This window comes from Bufo bufo, chromosome 6 (assembly GCF_905171765.1).
Source record: "Bufo bufo chromosome 6, aBufBuf1.1, whole genome shotgun sequence".
NCBI lineage: Eukaryota > Metazoa > Chordata > Amphibia > Anura > Bufonidae > Bufo > Bufo bufo.
Window position 1 is genome coordinate 425,434,857 of NC_053394.1, and position 22,014 is coordinate 425,456,870.

Sequence of the window (22,014 nt, forward strand, 5' to 3'; positions counted from 1 at the left end):
GACATATGGAAACGGAATGCACACGAAGTAACTTCCGTTTTTTTTTTTTGCTGACCCTTTGAAATGAATGGTTCCGTATACGGTCCGCAAAAAAAACGGAACGGAAACAGAAAAAATATACGGTCGTGTGCAAGAGGCATTATTCGTGCAAAATCGGACACGGCGGTTTGAATAAGGCCTTATCCGCACGGTATGCGGGACCCTGGCCTGTGCACAGCTTCACACATGGCACCTCCTGTCCATCAAGCCTTGATCCCTCTTTTGTCCATAGATTATCTGGGAGCTGATTAGGAGGCTCAGGCGACGAATGACACAGCGTGTGCGGAATTTGTCAAGCTGTCTTCTCCAGTAGTCACCAGCAGAGGCTCCCCCCACCCCCTGCACAAACCTGTCTGCCTGCCTCCTACTGCTTCCCTTCTGAAAGTAAAGCCCAGCTAATAATATTCCTAGACTGGAGGTGGAGCAGAGCCCAGGCAGCAGATCCACACAGCAGAGCTGACACCGCTGAGCTCCAGGACAGGATGGTCACACACCTGCCCCGGCCAGGTAGGACGTGTCCACCTCTATGGGGTGACAGGTTTCCCCTTCCCGCAGTCATGGGGAGATTGGATCTGTAATTCAGGCTTGCAGCAATAGCCACATTGAAGTCCTGCTTCCTTCTTCCTGGTCAACCTGTGCACAGCCCTGCAGGTAGAGTAGAGTCTGCAAGACTCCCAGGTGAAGAAGAAGAAGACATGGAGGAGCAACACAAGGAGAGCAAAGACAAGAGCCAGGGCTCCAAGAAGCTCTTCAGGAGCAAGTCCCTCAGGTCTGTGGGAAATTTCATGCAGAGGATCCTGAAAACTTTGAGTAATTTGTCTCACCTGGTGGATGGAGAGCATAACAACTTGAACGTGGAGGATGATGATGGGGGCTTCAAGCAGAAAACCTACCCTGGAGAAGCCAAAGGCTCCGCAAATGAGGATTATAGAGTTGTCCAAGGAGGCGACGGCAACAATAACCTGGGCAAAGCTCATGTGATGCTCAAATCTCAGGAGAGGTCTTCCTTGAGCTCAGAGGACAAGGTTCCTGGCGTCCAGGGGCTGAAGAACCATGGAAACACCTGCTTTATGAATGCTGTGGTCCAGTGCTTGAGTAACACTGACCTCCTGGCGGAGTACCTGGGGATGGAGCAGTTCAGGGCAGAACTCAACAGGACTAAGGGGGATGAGGGTCTTCAGAAGGGGTCTACAGAGGAGAACTCACTGGTTGGAAGAGGGGAGGTCACTGAGAGGTTGGCCACCTTGGTCAGAGGCCTATGGACCTTTGAGTACACCCCTCAACTTTCTGCGGAGTTTAAGGTGAGTGCCAAATTCTCATGACGTTCAACTACTTGGGTTAACCTCTTCACTGCCAGCAAGTTTTCATACCTGTCCTCACGAATAGTCCTATATGGTCCTATAGATGCTGGTTAATCACCGGTTAATCATCTGCAATAAGGATTACTTATTATCTACAGAGCGATGATGTCATCGCTGACCGATTATAACCTTATCATTCACAGACAGACGCTCTCTTGTTCTACCGGGTGATTAACACTTCACAAACACTCATTAGTTTGTTTTAGCTAGTTTTGGTCACGTGACCAGGACCGGAGCTGTTGTCGGATCTTGATTGTGTGATCTACTGACTGATAAGTGTTTTACATGGTTGTGCTGCTCTGCAAAATGCCGCCCCTGTCCCATCCACATTTTTTGCAGACCCAATGACTTCAGTGGGTCCGTGGTCCGCATTTTGTGGCCAAGTATAGGTCGTGTTCTATCTTTTTGCGTAACGGACATAGGAATTCAATGTGAATATGGCAGGCATGGCCAACCTGTGGCTCTCCAGCTGTTGTAAAACTACAATTCCCACCATGCCCTGCTGTAGGCTGATAGCTGTTGGCAGTTCGGGCATGCTGGGAGTTGTAGTTTTGAAACATCTGGAGAGCCTCAGGTTGGCCATCCCTGGAATATGGCCTTACAACATGGTAGATATGGAGCACCCAGTGTGATATGGAGCAGCCATGATGATTTTACTGACCTAAAAGGTCTGTCATCGCCCCCCACCCCCAAACTTACCAGGTGCCAATTATAATCCTGGTTTCTTCTTATAGGGCAGATGGGCCCCTCATGCACCGGGGCCCGGGTGCTACACTCCCTATAGCTATGCCAATGCTCGCCATCGTTAAATAATTAGGCTACTAAGGGTTAATCCCGTGCCCTGACCACTTAATTTCGATGGCCCGTCTGTGCGGCCATCGAACATTGTGGCCAGCTCCTGTACAGTAGGTCAACGATGAGCAATGGCCACCATCCACTAGAAGCCAATTGAGACATAGGACAGTGGACAGTCAGTAAACGTTGCCCGTGGTGACCTACCTACAGAAATGCCTCCATGATGTCCCTATTTACACCCCCAGGATGAGCGTCAAGGTGACCGATCTAAGGTGTTGGCTTAAAGTGGAGGCACGGGAATTATCCAATTGATAAAATGCTGCGTACAATTAAATTAAAAGCCTCTGCGTCCCCGGAGAGGATCCTTTTATCAGCCGCGAGAGGCTTTCCCAGCCTGAGATGTACGTGATGTGTAGAGTGTCCCTCCGTGGACGTGTTTAACCTCCTCGCTGCCAAAGGAAAGCAGATACGGCGATAGGCAGCCCTGAGAACATCTATATGTACTGTGAGGTCCGTTTTTTCTGATACACAGCAACAAATCCCCTGCATAGCTGAATGATAAAGTTCTATCTTCCTGCAGCCACCACTACAGGGAGCCCACTGCATACTGTTCTATTATTGACTTCCATGGCTCTCAGTGGGCTCCACCTAGTGGTGGCCGCTGGCAGGCTGAATGTTGTGATTTACCTATGCTGGTGATTTGGAGCTCTGTGTCAGACAATCTGAGCTCCAACCCCTGTAAAAGTACATTAAGAAATTAATCGGTAAAGAATGTCAGACCTTTAGAAATGAGATGTCATCAGACGTCGCCTTTCCTAAAGGTTAGATCTTCAAATTTCCAAACTGCTGGAGACAGAGTAAGCCGGGCAAACGTTTAGTTTTCTGTATTTGCCCTAACCAGGGCAAAGTGGCTTGTTGGTGCCTACTGGCACTCAACACTTGAGACTCATGCCCCGGTAGCCACCTCCTTGAGCCGAGGAGAGGTGACCATGTAAGATGGGACCACGTAGTTAAGGGTGTAGCAAGTAGATGTGGGGTTCCATGAATGGAGACTCACTCCACCATGACCACCTTCAGCAAGACATTGAATGCTTAAGATATTGAAGTCTACCGTATGCCCTGTGTCTTCCATCATCCATGGGGAGTGGAGGTGAGCCCCACAATAGGTGCTACCCTGGAAGCTATGTCCATGCCCCACATGGCACTCAAAATGGTCTGTCTTATTTTGTAACTACTTGTTACTACGTTTCAATCTGTCTCTAAAAGTTACATCGCTACCAGAAGTCTTCTTCATAATCTCAATGCCAGGCGTCTGCAGGAATAGGGTAAAGCCACCCATATGAACAGTCTTAATCTTCCTTCATGGAGACCACCAGACCTGACAAACCCTTTAAAGATGGTGTGTTTTCTGTTTTGTTCTGTATGATCTATTGTCTTAATGTACTCGTTTGCCCCATAGCAAGGTTGTGACACTGTAACCTGATGTCTCATCGCGCACAGAGCCTCTGTCGCTGGAGGGGGGCATGCGAACTGGGCGCGATGCCAGGCATGTATAGTATATCACTGGCATATCCTATTCTTGAGCTGGCAGCTGCTGAATGGGAGGGGGGTGGGGGGGTCCCTGCAGGTACCAGCTCAGTACTACTACACCGCACCAGTATTTTATACCACCCTTGTACCGCCTTTGTACCACCCCTGGTTTTCTGCACGGTGGATGCATTCCTAAATCTCGGTGCTAATTCTGTATATATGGACATGACGGTAGAACTTCTTCTATTGAACGAGACCTGGGGTCCTTCATTGGTGAGAGACCTCTAATGACCAGATTTATGGAGAAGCCCTCTGTTATTATGGTGGAAAGACAATGTTGCAGGAAGGCACAAACGGTGCACAGGCTGCTGTATAGGCCCGGGCTAGACTTCTGTTGAAGACGTGACCCGGAATGTTGCCTATTTAGTGGTGCCTGTGTACAGTACCAAACTGGGTCGGACTGGGTCTCCTAAGGTCCCATCAGAGAAGATTAGTCTTGAGACCCAAACCCCATATCATCAATGAAATTTTTAATAAGTTTCAAATCACAGAAATAGACCCCATAGATCTTTGGGACCTACTATGGTATTAGAGCTTGGGCCCTCTGGTGGGCCAGTCCGACCCTGGTCCCAACCCCCACACAGTGGAAACGGGTTTGTCAGCATTGTTTGGGGATGTCCATCAGGTCCACCTCTGTCCACCGCTTCCTGTTGTCCAGGGCTCGTCTCCTGTCTGAACAAACACATAGACTGTTCACTGTACACGGCCACATCTACAGGGCGCGGGTGAACTCCCGAACTGGTTTGTCCACATTGCACCTGTGTAATCCCAGTAACGGCTCCTTTCCAGTCGTCGCTGGACTGTCTTGTGGGTGACGCTCACAGTAACATAAACCTTTGAACTGAGTTTCCAGGCTGCAGGGTAATTACTGGGCAATAATATCCTACAGGAAAGTGGTCTGACGTGGACGTACAGCCAGGGGAGGGGGGAAGGGGGGGGGGGCCAATTTTATACAAAGATTTATACTTTGTGCATTTTTAAAAACATCTTGCAACATTTTTGTTTCCAAGAATAGGATGGGGGGGGGGAAGGGGGCGGTGTCCTATCTTGGACATGGGGCTCATATCGCTAGGTGCTGGTCCCACCTCTGTTTATGGAAGTCCTATTGAAATGAATGCGCAGCACAGCACACCGCGGCAACCGCTCCATGCACAACGCTTGGCTATTTTCAGAGCTCCCATACAAATGATCCATGCGCCATAATCCGGGACTTTTTTACGCCACATGCTGCGATATCACGTATTCTGTGACATCACTGTGTACATAATCCTGTACTGTGACATCACTGTGTACATTATCCTGTACTGTGACATCACTGTGTACATTATACCTGTACTGTGACATCACTGTGTACATTATCCTGTACTGTGACATCACTGTGTGTATTATCCTGTACTGTGACATCACTGTGTACATTATACCTGTACTGTGACATCACTGTGTACATTATCCTGTACTGTGACATCACTGTGTGTATTATCCTGTACTGTGACATCACTGTGTACATTATCCTTGTACTGTGACATCACTGTGTACATTATACCTGTACTGTGACGTCACTGTGTACATTATCCTTGTACTGTGACATCACTGTGTACATTATACCTGTTCTGTGAGATCACTGTGTACATTATCCTGTACTGTGACATCACTGTGTACATTATCCTGTACTGTGACATCACTGTGTACATTATCCTGTACTGTGACATCACGGTGTACATTATCCTGTACTGTGACATCACTGTGTACATTATTCCTGTGCTGTGACATCACTGTGTACATTATCCTGTACTGTGACATCACTGAGTACATTATCCCTGTACTGTGACATCACTGTGTGCATTATCCTGTACTGTGACATCACTGTGTACATTATCCTTGTACTGTGACATCACTGTGTGCGCTATCCTTGTGCTGTGACATCACTGTGTATATTATCCTGTGCTGTGACATCACTGTGTACATTATACCTGTACTGTGACATCACTGTGTACATTATCCTGTACTGTGACATCACTGTGTGTATTATCCTGTACTGTGACATCACTGAGTACATTACCCTGTACTGTGACATCACTGTGTACATTATCCTGTACTGTGACATCACTGTGTACATTATCCTGTACTGTGACATCACTGTGTGCATTATCCTTGTACTGTGACATCACTGTGTGCGCTATCCTTGTGCTGTGACATCACTGTGTACATTATTCTGTACTGTGACATCACTGTGTACATTATCCCTGTACTGTGACATCACTGTGTACATTATCCTGTACTGACATCACTGTGTACATTATTCCTGTACTGTGACATCACTGTGTGTATTATCCTGTACTGTGACATCACTGTGTACATTATCCTGTACTGTGACATCACTGTGTACATTATCCTGTACTGTGACATCACTGTGTGCATTATCCTGTACTGTGACATCACTGTGTACATTATCCTGTACTGTGACATCACTGTGTACATTATCCCTGTGCTCTGACATCACTGTGTACATTATCCCAGTACTGACATCACTGTGTGTATTATCCTGTACTGTGACATCACTGTGTGTATTATCCTGTGCTGTGACATCACTGAGTACATTATCCCTGTACTGTGACATCACTGTGTGAATTATCCTGTACTGTGACATCACTGTGTACATTATCCTGTACTGTGACATCACTGTGTGCATTATCCTGTACTGTGACATCACTGTCTGCGCTATCCTTGTGCTGTGACATCACTGTGTGCGCTGTCCCTGTGCTCTGACATCACTGTGTGCATTATCCTGTACTGTGACAGCACTGTGTACATTATCCTGTACTGTGACATCACTGTGTGCCCTATCCTGTACTGTGACATCACTGTGTGCATTATCCTGTACTGTGACATCACTGTGTGCATTATCCTGTACTGTGACATCACTGTGTACATTATCCCTGTGCTCTGACATCACTGTGTACATTATCCCTGTGCTCTGACATCACTGTGTACATTATCCCAGTACTGACATCACTGTGTGTATTATCCTGTACTGTGACATCACTGTGTGTATTATCCTGTACTGTGACATCACTGTGTACATTATCCTGTACTGTGACATCACTGTGTGCATTATCCTGTACTGTGACATCACTGTCTGCGCTATCCTTGTGCTGTGACATCACTGTGTGCGCTGTCCCTGTGCTCTGACATCACTGTGTGCATTATCCTGTACTGTGACAGCACTGTGTACATTATCCTGTACTGTGACATCACTGTGTGCGCTATCCTTGTGCTGTGACATCACTGTGTACATTATCCCTGTACTGTGACATCACTGTGTGCGCTATCCTTGTGCTGTGACATCACTGTGTGCGCTGTCCCTGTGCTCTGACATCACTGTGTACATTATCCCTGTACTGTGACAGCACTGTGTACATTATCCTGTACTGTGACATCACTGTGTGCGCTATCCTTGTGCTGTGACATCACTGTGTGCACTGTCCCTGTGCTCTGACATCACTGTGTACATTATACCTGTACTGTGACATCACTGTGTACATTATCCTGTACTGTGACATCACTGTGTACATTATCCCTGTACTGTGACATCACTGTGTACATTATCCTGTACTGTGACGTCACTGTGTACATTATCCTGTACTGTGACATCACGGTGTACATTATCCTGTACTGTGACATCACTGTGTACATTATCCCTGTACTGTGACATCACTGAGTACATTATCCCTGTACTGTGACATCACTGTGTGCATTATCCTGTACTGTGACATCACTGTGTACATTATCCTTGTACTGTGACATCACTGTGTGTGCTATCCTTGTGCTGTGACATCACTGTGTACATTATCCCTGTACTGTGACATCACTGTGTGCGCTATCCTTGTGCTGTGACATCACTGTGTGCGCTGTCCCTGTGCTCTGACATCACTGTGTACATTATCCCTGTACTGTGACAGCACTGTGTACATTATCCTGTACTGTGACATCACTGTGTACATTATCCCTGTACTGTGACATCACTGTGTACATTATCCTGTACTGTGACATCACTGTGTGCGCTATCCTTGTGCTGTGACATCACTGTGTGCACTGTCCCTCTGACAGTGCTCTTTCCCTCACTACCATACACTTACTTTGTACCTCGCTGCTCGGGTATTCACACTTGGCTCCTGGCTGCACTTGACACACCGGTTTGGAATGTGTGGGACTTGGTAATGGAGGACGGGTATCGTGCCAGGCTCTCTGCTCTTGCGTCATGGGAATGGAGTGCTTTGGCCCCTCGTTCACCCCTGAGGCGATGCAGGGAGACAATGCTCCTTGTTCCTGCGCACATGTTTACATCCTACCTGCTGCACCTGACAATGGCGCCATTTACCACATACAATGCTATAGGAATAAATAAGTGATGAAATTTGACTTGGAAAGTGACAATCCCTTTTATGAGCCAGAAATGTGCACAGAGCAGTTGTCACTTCCCTTCCTCCACTCTTCTTGATAGCCCAGCAGGGGGCGACAATGAGGTCATGGAAAGCTCCCCAAGATTAAGGGGCATGATGGGAGTCATAGTCAATATAAAATGAGGCTACGACTGCACATGCTGATTAGGCCTCATGCACACGACTGTGCTGTGTTTTATGGTCCACAAAACACGGATGCTGCCTGTGTGCGTTCCGCATTTTGCGGATTGGAACAGGCACCCAAAATAGAAATGCCTATTCTTGTACGCAAAACAGACTACAATAGGACATGTTCTATTTTATTTTTTGCGGGGCCACGGAACGGAGCAACTGATGGAGTGCGGACAGCACATGGAGTGCAGTCTGCATCTTTTGCGGCCCCATTGAAGTAAATTGGTCCGCACACGAGCCGCAAAAAAATGCAGCTGGGATGCGGACCAAAACTACGGTCATGTGCATGAGGCCTAATCAGAGGTCTTCTCAAGGGGCTAAATATATCTAGAAATGTCACTTATGTGCGGAATGTAGAGAACAACAGGAGGAGGCAATGTGGGCAGGACGTATCCGTCACCTCATATATCACCTTCCTATACATAGTGATATGGACCATGCTGGTATAACCTGGGCATCTCCTGTATATAATTATATATGTACAGCTGGTATAAGTTATACATCTTCTTGTATATAGTGATATGGACCATGCTGGTATAACCTGGGCATCTCCTGTATATAATTATATATGTACAGCTGGTATAAGTTATACATCTTCTTGTATATAGTGATATGGAGCATGCTGGTATAACCTGGGCATTTCCCTGTATATATTTATATATGTACAGCTGGTATAAGATATACATCTTCTTGTATATAGTGATATGGAGCATGCTGGTATAACCTGGGCATCTCCTGTATATAATTATATATGTACAGCTGGTATAAGTTATACATCTTCTTGTATACAGTGATATGGACCATGCTGGTATAACCTGGGCATCTCCTGTATATAATTATACATGTACAGCTGGTATAAGTTATACATCTTCTTGTATATAGTGATATGGACCATGCTGGTATAACCTGGGTATCTCCTGTATATAATTATATATGTACAGCTGGTATAAGTTATACATCTTCTTGTATACAGTGATATGGAGCATGCTGGTATAACCTGGGTATCTCCTCTATATAATTATATATGTACAGCTGGTATAAGTTATACATCTTCTTGTATATAGTGATATGGACCATGCTGGTATAACCTGGGCATCTCCTGTATATAATTATATATGTACAGCTGGTATAAGTTATACATCTTCTTGTATACAGTGATATGGACCATGCTGGTATAACCTGGGTATCTCCTGTATATAATTATATATGTACAGCTGGTAAAAGTTATACATCTTCTTGTATATAGTGATATGGACCATGCTGGTATAACCTGGGTATCTCCTGTATATAATTATATATGTACAGCTGGTATAAGATATACATCTTCTTGTATATAGTGATATGGACCATGCTGGTATAACCTGGACATCTCCTGTATATAATTATATACGTACACCTGGTATAAGTTATACTTTTTCTTGTATATAGTGATATGGACCATGTTGGTATAACCTGGGTATCTCCTGTATATAATTATATATATACAGCTGGTATAAGTTATACATCTTCTTGTATATAGTGATATGGACCATGCTGGTATAACCTGGGCATCTCCTGTATATAATTATATATGTACAGCTGGTATAAGTTATACATCTTCTTGTATACAGTGATATGGAGCATGCTGATATAACCTGGGTATCTCCTGTATATAATTATATATGTACAGCTGGTATAAGTTATACATCTTCTTGTATATAGTGATATGGACCATGCTGGTATAACCTGAGCATCTCCTGTATATAATTATATATGTACAGCTGGTATAAGTTATACATCTTCTTGTATATAGTGATATGGACCATGCTGGTATAACCTGGGTATCTCCTGTATATAATTATATATGTACAGCTGGTATAAGTTATACATCTTCTTGTATATAGTGATATGGACCTTGCTGGTATAACCTGGGTATCTCCTGTATATAATTATATATGTACAGCTGGTATAAGTTATACATCTTCTTGTATATAGTGATATGGACCATGCTGGTATAACCTGGGCATCTCCTGTATATAATTATATACGTACAGCTGGTATAAGTTATACATCTTCTTGTATATAGTGATATGGACCATGCTGGTATAACCTGGGTATATCCTGTATATAATTATATATGTACAGCTGGTATAAGTTATACATCTTCTTGTATATAGTGATATGGACCATGCTGGTATAACCTGGGTATCTCCTGTATATAATTATATACGTACAGCTGGTATAAGTTATACATCTTCTTGTATATAGTGATATGGAGCCTGCTGGTATAACCTGGGCATCTCCTGTATATAATTATATATGTACAGCTGGTATAAGTTATACATCTTCTTGTATATAGTGATATGGACCATGCTGGTATAACCTGGGTATCTCCTGTATATAATTATATATGTACAGCTGGTATAAGTTATACATCTTCTTGTATATAGTGATATGGACCATGCTGTATAACCTGGGTATCTCCTATATATAATTATATATGTACAGCTAGTATAAGTTATACATCTTCTTGTATATAGTGATATGGACCATGCTGGTATAACCTGGGGATCTCCTGTATATGTTGAGAGCAGTGAACTGGTCTAACCAGGAGGGCAGCCTGCCAGAGGAGGAAACGATGGCGCACAGGGTGTTTACTGCAGCCATGCCATGTGTCACCACCTACTCAGCTCAGCAGACTGTATCACACATGGCAGGATTAGATACACAGCTCCACAGACTGTATCACACATGATAGGATTAGATACAGAGCTCAGCAGACATTATCACACATGGCAGGATTGGATACACAGCACAGTATACTGTATCACACATGATAGGATTAGATACACAAGTCAGCAGACAGTATCGCACATGATAGGATTAGATACACAGTTCAGTCCATAGTATCACACATGATCGACTTAGATACACAATTTAGCAGACAGTATCACACACAATAGGATTTCATACTCAGCTCCGCAGACAGTATCACACATGATAGGCATAGACACGTCGCCTCAGCAGACAGCATCACACATTACTTAGATACACTGTCCCTGGAGCCTGTCATGCATACACATACATGTTCTCTACGAGTGTCTCTAGGTGAGCGGTGACATGTTTGGAGGATGTCAGGGACATGCTGTGTCTATATTTACCTTCCTAGCCGTCCTCTAGTGACCTATCATTGTAGCATCCTGTATACAGGGAAGGGGATTGGGACTATGCTGCAGGGACTATATGTCATGTATACAAGGAAGCGGAGGACTGTACCATGCTGTGGGCGATGTGTCCTGTATAGGAGGACTGTACCATGCTGTGGGGGCTGTGTCCTGTATACAGGGAGGAGGAGGCCTGGGACCATGCTGTGGGGGCTGTGTCCTGTATACAGGGAGGAGGAGGACTGGGACCATGCTGTGGGCGATGTGTCCTGTATACAGGGAGGAGGAGGACTGGGACCATGCTGTGGGGGCTGTGTCCTGTATACAGGGAGGAGGAGGACTGGGACCATGCTGTGGGGGCTGTGTCCTGTATACAGGGAGGAGGAGGACTGGGACCATGCTGTGGGGGCTGTGTCCTGTATACAGGGAGGAGGAGGACTGGGACCATGCTGTGGGGGCTGTGTCCTGTATACAGGGAGGAGGAGGACTGGGACCATGCTGTGGGGGCTGTGTCCTGTATACAGGGAAGGGGATTGGGACTATGCTGCGGGGACTATATGTCATGTATACAGGGAAGAGGAGGACTGGGGCCATGCTGTGGGGGGCGTGTCCTGTATACAGGGAGGAGGAGGACTGGGACCATGCTGTGGGGGCTGTGTCCTGTATACAGGGAGGAGGAGGACTGGGACCATGCTGTGGGGGCTGTGTCCTGTATACAGGGAGGAGGAGGACTGGGACCATGCTGTGGGGGCTGTGTCCTGTATACAGGGAGGAGGAGGACTGGGACCATGCTGTGGGGGGCGTGTCCTGTATACAGGGAGGAGGAGGACTGGGACCATGCTGTGGGGGCTGTGTCCTGTATACAGGGAGGAGGAGGACTGGGACCATGCTGTGGGGGCTGTGTCCTGTATACAGGGAGGAGGAGGACTGGGACCATGCTGTGGGGGGCGTGTCCTGTATACAGGGAGGAGGAGGACTGGGACCATGCTGTGGGGGCTGTGTCCTGTATACAGGGAGGAGGAGGACTGGGACCATGCTCTGGGGGCTGTGTCCTGTATACAGGGAGGAGGAGGACTGGGACCATGCTGTGGGGGCTGTGTCCTGTATACAGGGAGGAGGAGGACTGGGACCATGCTGTGGGGGCTGTGTCCTGTATACAGGGAGGAGGAGGACTGGGACCATGCTGTGGGGGGCGTGTCCTGTATACAGGGAGGAGGACTGGGACCATGCTGTGGGGGGGCGTGTCCTGTATACAGGGAGGAGGAGGACTGGGACCATGCTGTGGGGGGCGTGTCCTGTATACAGGGAGGAGGAGGACTGGGACCATGCTGTGGGGGGTGTGTCCTGTATACAGGGAGGAGGCCTGGGACCATGCTGTGGGGGCTGTGTCCTGTATACAGGGAGGAGGAGGACTGGGACCATGCTGTGGGGGGCGTGTCCTGTATACAGGGAGGAGGAGGACTGGGACCATGCTGTGGGGGCTGTGTCCTGTATACAGGGAGGAGGAGGACTGGGACCATGCTGTGGGGGTTGTGTCCTGTATACAGGGGGAGGCCTGGGACCATGCTGTGGGGAGTATGTCCTGTATACAGGGGGAGGCCTGGGACCATGCTGTGGGGGCTGTGTCCTGTATACAGGGGGAGGCCTGGGACCATGCTGTGGGGAGTATGTCCTGTATACAGGGGGAGGCCTGGGACCATGCTGTGGGGGCATGCTGCCATCGTTTTTTATAAAAGCATGAAGCTATTGTGGGGTTTCGCTCAGGTAGATAGGGTAAGCAGGCGCAGTACAGAGGCAAAATGCAAGTTCTTAACTCAAAACGTCAGTGTTTATTCACACTTGAGGCAATTGCACAAAACAGCACGTAACTTTGCAGTCTTGGTGTTAATTCACACACAATGGAAAGTTCATATAACACAAGTCACCTTGCTGGCAGTTCTGCCTCCAGTAGTCCACAGCAGGCTTTAGGGGGCCTGTTTCCCCAGCGTGCGGCTCTCAGCCCTCCAGCGTGGCACAAAGCCTCAGATCCCAAAAAACAGAGACATCTCTGCTGAGCCCAGCTGCCTATTTAAGGACAGCCAGGTGCTGCCAAAACCTGGACCGACACTTATACTCCGGTCCGATATTTGACCTCACCTGGCTGCAAACCAGCCCAGCCGCACAACCCCCCATGTGTCACACTATATAAAGGAAAGAGGGCCCTGTATGGGACCCCCTCCTCCTACTCATGGTTCACACTGTTAGGCCCTTCCATCTAGGGTATAGGAGTCCTGAGTCCTCCTAACTGTTTCCTAATCTGTTATTTTTGGGACAACCCCGAGACACAGGAATGTAGCTATAGGGAAGCAGAGGTAGTACTCACCCGAGGGTGAGGGTGTGGTACATGGGTTCCCTTTTACAGATTTTTTTTATTGGGGCCCCAAAGCTTCAAGCTGTGTGTTGGGGGCAAGGTAAACTGATAAAGGGGTCAGGAGGCACTCCGGCCTTCCCTCCTAAAATTCATGGGCAGTCCCAAGATGGAATAGCGACGAGAATTTTAATGTTGACCCCCTGCAGTTTTTGCAATTCCTGTCCCCGATCGGTAACCAACTCTCTTCTCTCTTCCAGAATGTCGTGGCCAAGTATGGCTCCCAGTTTCGGGGGAATTCACAACACGATGCCTTGGAGTTTCTTCTGTGGCTACTGGACCGGGTCCATGAAGATCTCAACTCACCATCTCAGAAGTCCAAGATGTCGGTCAAGGTTGGTCTACTGTAGAAAAACTGGTGTGTCCCTCTGCAGAGTCTGACACAGTCCAATCAGTGCTGCCGGAGTTAGACTGTGCAGAGACACAACCCCCAACTGGTAACACCCAGATGGACCTTTAGTCATCTCACTCGAGTAAAGGGGTGGCATAGAAAGTAAGGTAATCTCTCAACATAGAAGTGTTAAACCTAAAGAGCACTTGTCAGCAGGATCAACTCTATTAAGCTAGGCATGCTTCCTGGTAGGGTTGATCCTGTCTTGTGAAAATTTATTGTAATGTTATTGAGAAAAAAAAGACTTTGGTGCACTGACCCCCTCATTGCTCCTCCGTCTTTTTTCTCAGGAACTCCACAACCGATTTTCACAAGATGGGTATCATTTTGATAGTCAGGATCAACCCTACCAAGCTGTATAGGTTTAATAGGATTGATTCTGTTGATAGATGCACCAAATTTAGCAAACTTAGTGCCACATTTGATAAATTTGGTGCTTCAGTACACTTAGGGTGGGGCCTAACCTCTCGGTGCTCCTCAGCTCCCTAGTGTTGGCCCTGCCCCCGCGGTGCACTGAAGTCTTCATTTGTCTGATGAATAAAAGTCTTTTTTCTTTGGAACGCCACAAACCGATTTTCACAAGACATGTATCATTTTAATCGGCAGGATCAACCCTACAAGGCTGTATAGGTTTAATAGGGTTGATCCTGTTCACAGATGCACCAAATTTATCAAACATAGTAGTGCAACATTTGATACATTTAGTGCAAATGACGGCAACACAGACTCCTGCAGAATTGACTTTAATCATTCCCCTCGTGATAAGTCCCCCCCCACCCTGACGGCTCCGTTTTCCTCCTCCCATCGTATGGAATCACCGACTAATCTTCTGTTCATTATAATTTGTGATTTTTTTTTTGAGCCCCTCTTAATTGGCTCCTGCAAATCCTCCCCAGACAAATCTGTTCATCTGCACCAGCGCTGTCAGGAACATGGAGGGGGATTAATTTTACATAGTTGGGCCATTATGTAATATCATTGTGATTTATCCATCTAGGAGATGGTGAAAGTGGAGCAAAAAGGGGGCACCATGAGTGGCCAAGGCTGACTTTACCCTTAAAGCGGTTGTGCAGGCATAGCTTATAGGTGCAATGGGTGGAGCTTAGCAGTGCAACAGGGTGGAGCTTAGCAGTGCAACAGGGTGGAGCTTAGTACGATGGAGTGGGGATTATAGGTGCAATGGGTGGAGCTTAGCAGTGCAGCAGGGTGGAGCTTAGTACGATGGAGTGGGGCTTATAGATGCAATGGAACAAAGCTTATAGTGCAATGGGTGGAGCTTAGTTATATGGGCAAAAAAATATACAATGCAACATTACTCTGCAAACCAAATAAAGTACAATAATGCCAAAATAATTGAAAGTATTCTGGTGCAAATGCTACGCTAATAAATTTGAGATGCTTGGCAAAGCATTTTGTACAATATTATTTGGGCCCGTCTGCCAAACGTCAAGGCGATCTCAGTAAGAGCCCAAATAATTTTGTACAAAATGATTTGCCAAGCATCTCAAATTTATTAGCGTAGCATTTGCACCAGAATACTTTCTATTATTTTGGCATTATTGTACTTTATTTGGTGAGTTGAGATCTTCATGGACCCGGTCCAGTAGCCACAGAAGAAGCTCCAAGGCATCGTGTTGTGAATTCCCCCGAAACTGGGAGCCATACTTGGCCACGACATTCTGGAAGAGAGAAGAGAGTTGGTTACCGATCGGGGACAGGAATTGCAAAAACTGCAGGGGGTCAACATTGAAATTCTCGTCGCTATTCCATCTTGGGACTGCCCATGAATTTTAGGAGTTTATAGGTGCAATGGGGGTGGAGCTTATAGTTGTATTGGGGTGGAGCTTAGCTGTGCAACAGTTCTGAGTTTTTAAGCAAAATAAGGCGGAGCATATAGGTACAATGGGTGGAGCGTAGTGATCTGGATTGGAGCTTATAGGTGCAATGGGGTGGAGCTTATACGTTTAATAGGGTGGGACTTATAGTTGTAATGGGGCGGAGCTTGGCTGTGCAACAGTGCCAAGTAATTAGGTGCAATTAGGCGGAGCTTATAGGTGCCATAGGACATGACTTATAGGTACAGCGAGGGGTGTTTTTTATGTAATTTTTTTTTATTTTGCTTTCCTTTTTATTTTTTTTCAAGAATTATTTTTTTATTTTTTAGAGACCTTTTTTTTCTATTATTTGGAGTGAGGAAATATCCTGTCGTGAAAACATCCCGATTATAACATGACTCGGTTGGGGGAAGGGGGGGGGGGGGGTGTAAAAATTAAATCAAAAAAATCAGCAACTCCATCCATCCATTAGTCCTGGTCCTCAGTGCCTGTCTTGCCTCAGGCATGTAGGAGACGTGTGTCAGTGTAATGTTTGCCTCTGCTGTTCCCATTAGGTACATACGGTAATACCGCCGCGTGCGCTGCATTTCCCTCCGACGTCTGGATAAGACTTTTTAAAAATGTATGTCCCAGTGTGTGAGCTGGAGTTCACTGCAGGGCCGTGCGGCGGTCAGTAAGCTTCTGTGGCGAGCCTCCAAAAAACAAACAAAAAAAACCTGCTTAACCCCTTCCCTGCTGGGCGGGGGTTGGTCTCTGTATACAGTGCCGATGACTGTCCTTGCTGGCGACCTGGGGGTTAAATGATGCATTAGTTAATGCTCCCCTGTGCAGTCTTCCAGGCTCATTGACGTGCGTGCTATCATCTGCACTCGCGTCTCCCGTCACTTTCTGCTACCAGTGTACTGCGGGGGGATCGGCATGACCTATAACTGGAGCACGTTATAATGGGCGTCACTGGTTTAAAAATCTGAAGCGTGTCAATTGAATTTGCGCGTAAAATCTGCATGCTATACTGGAAAAACTGATTTTTCTGCGCGTGTGCTGTGGATCCGCGAGGAAATCTGGGAAACAGACGTTGGAAAAATCCATCCTGTGTGCTGGCGGCGTAATTTTCACCCAATGGGGCGCCCTGACTACCGAGGCTGTATGTATTATATGGGCACGAGTCTCTTCTGATTTTGTCATGGGGCCCCTGACCCTGTAGATATAGCATATACCGTATGTAGATATATTTCTCTAGCCCTTACTGCTTTAGGCCTAGTTCACACGAACGTATGGCTTTTATAGTTTTTTGTGGTCCGTTTTTCACGGATCCGTTGTTCCGTTTTTGAGTTCCGTTTTGGTTCCGTTCCGTTTTTCCGTATGGCGTATACAGTAATTACATAGAAAAAATTGGGCTGAGCATAACATTTTCAATAGATGGTTCAGCAAAAATGGAACGGATACGGAAGACATACGGATGCATTTCCGTTTGTGTTCCGTTTTTTTTTGCGGACCCATTGACTTTAATGGAGCCACGGAACGTGATTTGCGGCCAAATATAGGACATGTTCTATCTTTCAACGGAACGGAAAAACGGAAACGGAATGCATACGGAACACATTCAGTTTTTTTTGCGGAACCATTGAAATGAATGGTTCCGTATACGGAACACCAAAAAACGGGCCGTACACCCGCAAAAAAAAAACGTTCGTGTGAACTAGGCCTTATGCAGACGGATCTGCGGATCAGTCTGTGTGAAAGTAGCCTACGGCAACGGATCACGGAGGCGGATGCCAATCTTGTGTGCATCCGTGTTTTTTCACGGACCCATTGACTTGAATGGGTCCGTGAACCGTTGTCCGACAAAAAAATAGGACAGGTCATATTTTTTTGACGGACAGGAAAAAAGGATCACGGCCTCGGATGAACAACGGTGCATTTTCCGAGTTTTCAATGGACCCATTGAAAGTCAATGGGTCCGCAGAAAATCACGGAAAACGGAACAACGGCCACGGATGCACACAACGGTCGTGTGCATGAGGCCTTACTGGTGACTTACTGACTCAGTGATTCACATGTATTGGGGTCTGCGCGGTTCGGACACTGGGTACATACAGTGCATTGCAGGTGTCTGAGGGGGTTACCCCCTCCCCCCCATTCTCTTCCTGCGTAGACCAGGCTTCCACCATGAGGGGCCTGAGCGGACGGCGTCGTCCCCGGTGTCGCCCGGCGCCCTGCCAGCGAGGCTGAATCCTGGGATTAGGCAGAAGCTCAGTACAATGGAGGCTCCATCAGGCGTGGAATCGCATTGTACCTCTCACCTCCGAGCTCGAGGTCACTTCCTCGCGTGGTAAATGTCGCAGCAGGAAGCGCTGTAGACGCCGGGATCGGGGAGGTGTTAACCGTTTAGTGTCGTCTGTTATCTCTATTATTCAGCTGTCTGAATGGTTTGTGCGGTCTGGTTTTGTGCGGAGCTGTAGGAGGGCCTCCAGGGGGACGAATTTTGGCGAGCAGAATCCAAGATAAATCCGCGCTCTATAGAGATTTTTTAAGGGTACGTGCAAATTTGCAGAAATCCGCTGCGGAATCCAAAGCCTTGGCGGCGCATTAACCACTGCCGCTTCCATGCAGAAAAAAACTCCCGTTGGAAAAAATTTGGCGTGGATATTTGTGCATGAAATACCCTTAAAATCCCATACACTTTGCTACAACTGTAAACAACACAGATTTTCCAGAGGTAAACTCCGCTGAGCGGTATACACTACGTCACCCAGCTTTTCCGGACACATACAGTATATAAATACTTATTTTTTTTTACCTTATACAAACTTATTTATTTTATATTTAATTCTTTCCATATTTTTCTCATCTGGCTCGGTAGTACATGACCCCGGTCCTCATCTTTGTCCGTCACGCTCGGTCATGTGACCCGGCTCCTTCCTGCTTATATATATATATATTATTTACATAGTAAATAAGACATTTTTCCAGGCTGGCGGGAAGGGAGAGGAGCGTCTCTCTGGCCCACGGATGACGTGTTCTCACAGGTGTATGGCAGGCGCTGGTAGCTCTCTTCTGCAGAGCTGACAGTCTAATTCCAGGCAGGCAGTGGTACTGAAGGCCTCGCCTGAAGCAACACTGTTTTACTGCATGGATTATAAATAATATGTGGTGCATGCGTCGGGGAACTTTCCTACAAACTGCATGCGATGGGAAGCTCTGGAAATAATGAGGCTCCAAACTGGGAGGGGTTGGATGGGTAACTGACAGCTCCTTAGCCTCAGACCAAAATCTGTAACTGAGCCTCCACGTAACGTAGCATAGGGCCACTGACTCTGACCAGGCTGAGCTCAAGCCGTTGTCAGCTGGGTCAACCCCATGGAACCTCATTGGTGGGCTTGACCCTGCTGATTAAAATGATACCTGTCTTGTGGAAATTGGTTGCAGCGTTCCTGAGAAAAAAACAAAACAACTTTTACTGAGGGGCGGGGCCTTCTCCTTGGCTCCTCAGCAGCTAGCCCTGCCCCTGCAGTGCATGAAAGCCCCCTCATTTGCATAAAGTGTTAAAGTCTTTTTAGACAGGGAATGCTGCAAACGATTTTCACAAAAAAGGTATCATTTTAATCAGCAGTACAAACCCTACCAGGCAGCATGCCTGATTTAATGGTGTTGAGCCTGCTGACAGGTGCTCTTTAAATAGTAGGCTCCATTTTACAGCCGAAGGATGCAAATAGGTTAGTTTGGGCAGCTTTTCCCCGTAACCTATGGATATACCGCGCACAGAGACCTTACAGTTAAAGGACCCACACCTACCATCAGTCCATTGAGACTCCCTGAATAGTGACACCCTGCCCTGGGTTTAAGGTTTTTAATAACCCACCTTATGCGGCAGGACCCTGTGATCATCAGATGTACTGTAGCATGCTCATCTTGTAGCGGCGGGGTGTCAGCAGTACCCAGCAATAGACAGATGGGCGAGGAGCTTGTATTTTGCAGCTTGTACTTGGCAGAACTCTCATTAACGGATCTACCATGCTTCCTTAACAATCCTCTTACGGCCCCCTCCCCTCCATACAATCACATCCATCAATTCCTTGAATTTCATTCTACCCAACCCCACCTCCTGCTGAACGGCACTGTTAACCCTTGTCATGCCAACACATAAAAATACTCTTATGGTGCCTGATGCCAATTAGCTTTGACCGGCTGCCACCTCGGTTTCCTCGCAGTGCGGGGAGGGGGCGTCTGTTGTAGTGGGTGTCATCCATCTGCTTATCATAGTTGCCCAATTATAAAAAAAAACACACATGAAAAAAAACCATTGTAGGATTTACCGCACATAATCCCTCACAGGAGCTTATCCTCCGTACTACAGCTGACTGCACACAATCTACACATGAAGAAATCCATGTCTACCCATTATTGTCATAAAGTCTTCAGGTTTTGTTTTGTTTTTACCCTCAGCAGGGGAAACTGTGCGGGCATCAGTAATTATCTTACTACCATTATAATATTATGTGGTCATCTGGGCAGCAGTATTATAATAGTTATATTCTTGTACATAGGAGGCAGTATTATAGTAGTTATATTCTTGTACATAGGAGTCAGTATTATAGTAGTTATATTCTTGTACATAGGAGCAGTATTATAGTAGTTATATTCTTGTACATAGGAGCAGTATTATAGTAGTTATATTCTTGTACATAGGAGCAGTATTATAGTAGTTATATTCTTGTACATAGGAGCAGTATTATAGTAGTTATATTCTTGTACATAGGAGCAGTATTATAGTAGTTATATTCTTGCACATAGGAGCAGTAATATAGTAGTTATATTCTTGTACATAGGAGCAGTATTATAGTAGTTATACTCTTGTACATAGGAGCAGTATTATAGTAGTTATATTCCTGTACATAGGAGCAGTATTATAGTAGTTATATTCTTGTACATAGGAGGCAGTATTATAGTAGTTATATTCTTGTACATAGGAGCAGTATTATAGTAGTTATATTCTTGTACATAGGAACAGTATTATAGTAGATATATTCTTGTACATAGGAGCAGTATTATAGTAGTTATATTCTTGTACATAGGAGCAGTATTATAGTAGTTATAATCTTGTACATAGGAGCAGTATTATAGTAGTTATATTCTTGTACATAGGGGCAGTAATTATAGTAGTTATATTCTTGTACATAGAAGGCAGTATTATAGTAGTTATATTCTTGTACATAGGAAGCAGTATTATAGTAGTTATATTATTGTACATAGGAGCAGTATTATAGTAGTTATATTCTTGCACATAGGAGCAGTATTATAGTAGTTATATTCTTGTACATAGGAGGCAGTATTATAGTAGTTATATTCTTGTACATAGGAGGCAGTATTATAGTAGTTATATTCTTGTACATAGGAGGCAGTATTATAGTAGTTATATTCTTATACATAGGAGCACCCTTATAGCAGTTATATTCTTGTACATAGGAGCAGTATTATAGTAGTTATATTCTTGTACATAGGGGCAGTATTATAGTAGTTATATTCTTGTACATAGGGGCAGTATTATAGTAGTTATATTCTTGTACATAGGGGCAGTATTATAGTAGTTATATTCTTGTACATAGGAGCAGTATTATAGTAGTTATCTTCTTGTACATAAGAGCAGTATTATAGTAGTTATATTCCTGTATATAGGAGGCAGTATTATAGTAGTTATATTCTTGTACATAGGAGCCGTATTATAGTAGTTATATTCTTGTACATAGGAGGCAGTATTATAGTAGATATATTCTTGTACATAAGAGCAGTATTATAGTAGTTATATCCTTGTAGATAGGAGC

At 45.7% G+C, this 22,014-nt stretch overlaps 1 protein-coding gene across 1 annotated transcript in view; it reads left to right on the forward strand.

Annotated features, from left to right (window-relative positions):
* Positions 1-457: 457 nt before the first annotated feature.
* The window catches only part of USP43 (ubiquitin specific peptidase 43), a 38,661-nt gene continuing 17,104 nt past the window's right edge, over positions 458-22,014 (forward strand). The window contains 2 exon segments of the mRNA XM_040437529.1: positions 458-1,340; positions 14,167-14,301. Coding sequence (XP_040293463.1) covers positions 735-1,340; positions 14,167-14,301 — 741 coding nt within the window. The 5' untranslated portion in view covers positions 458-734.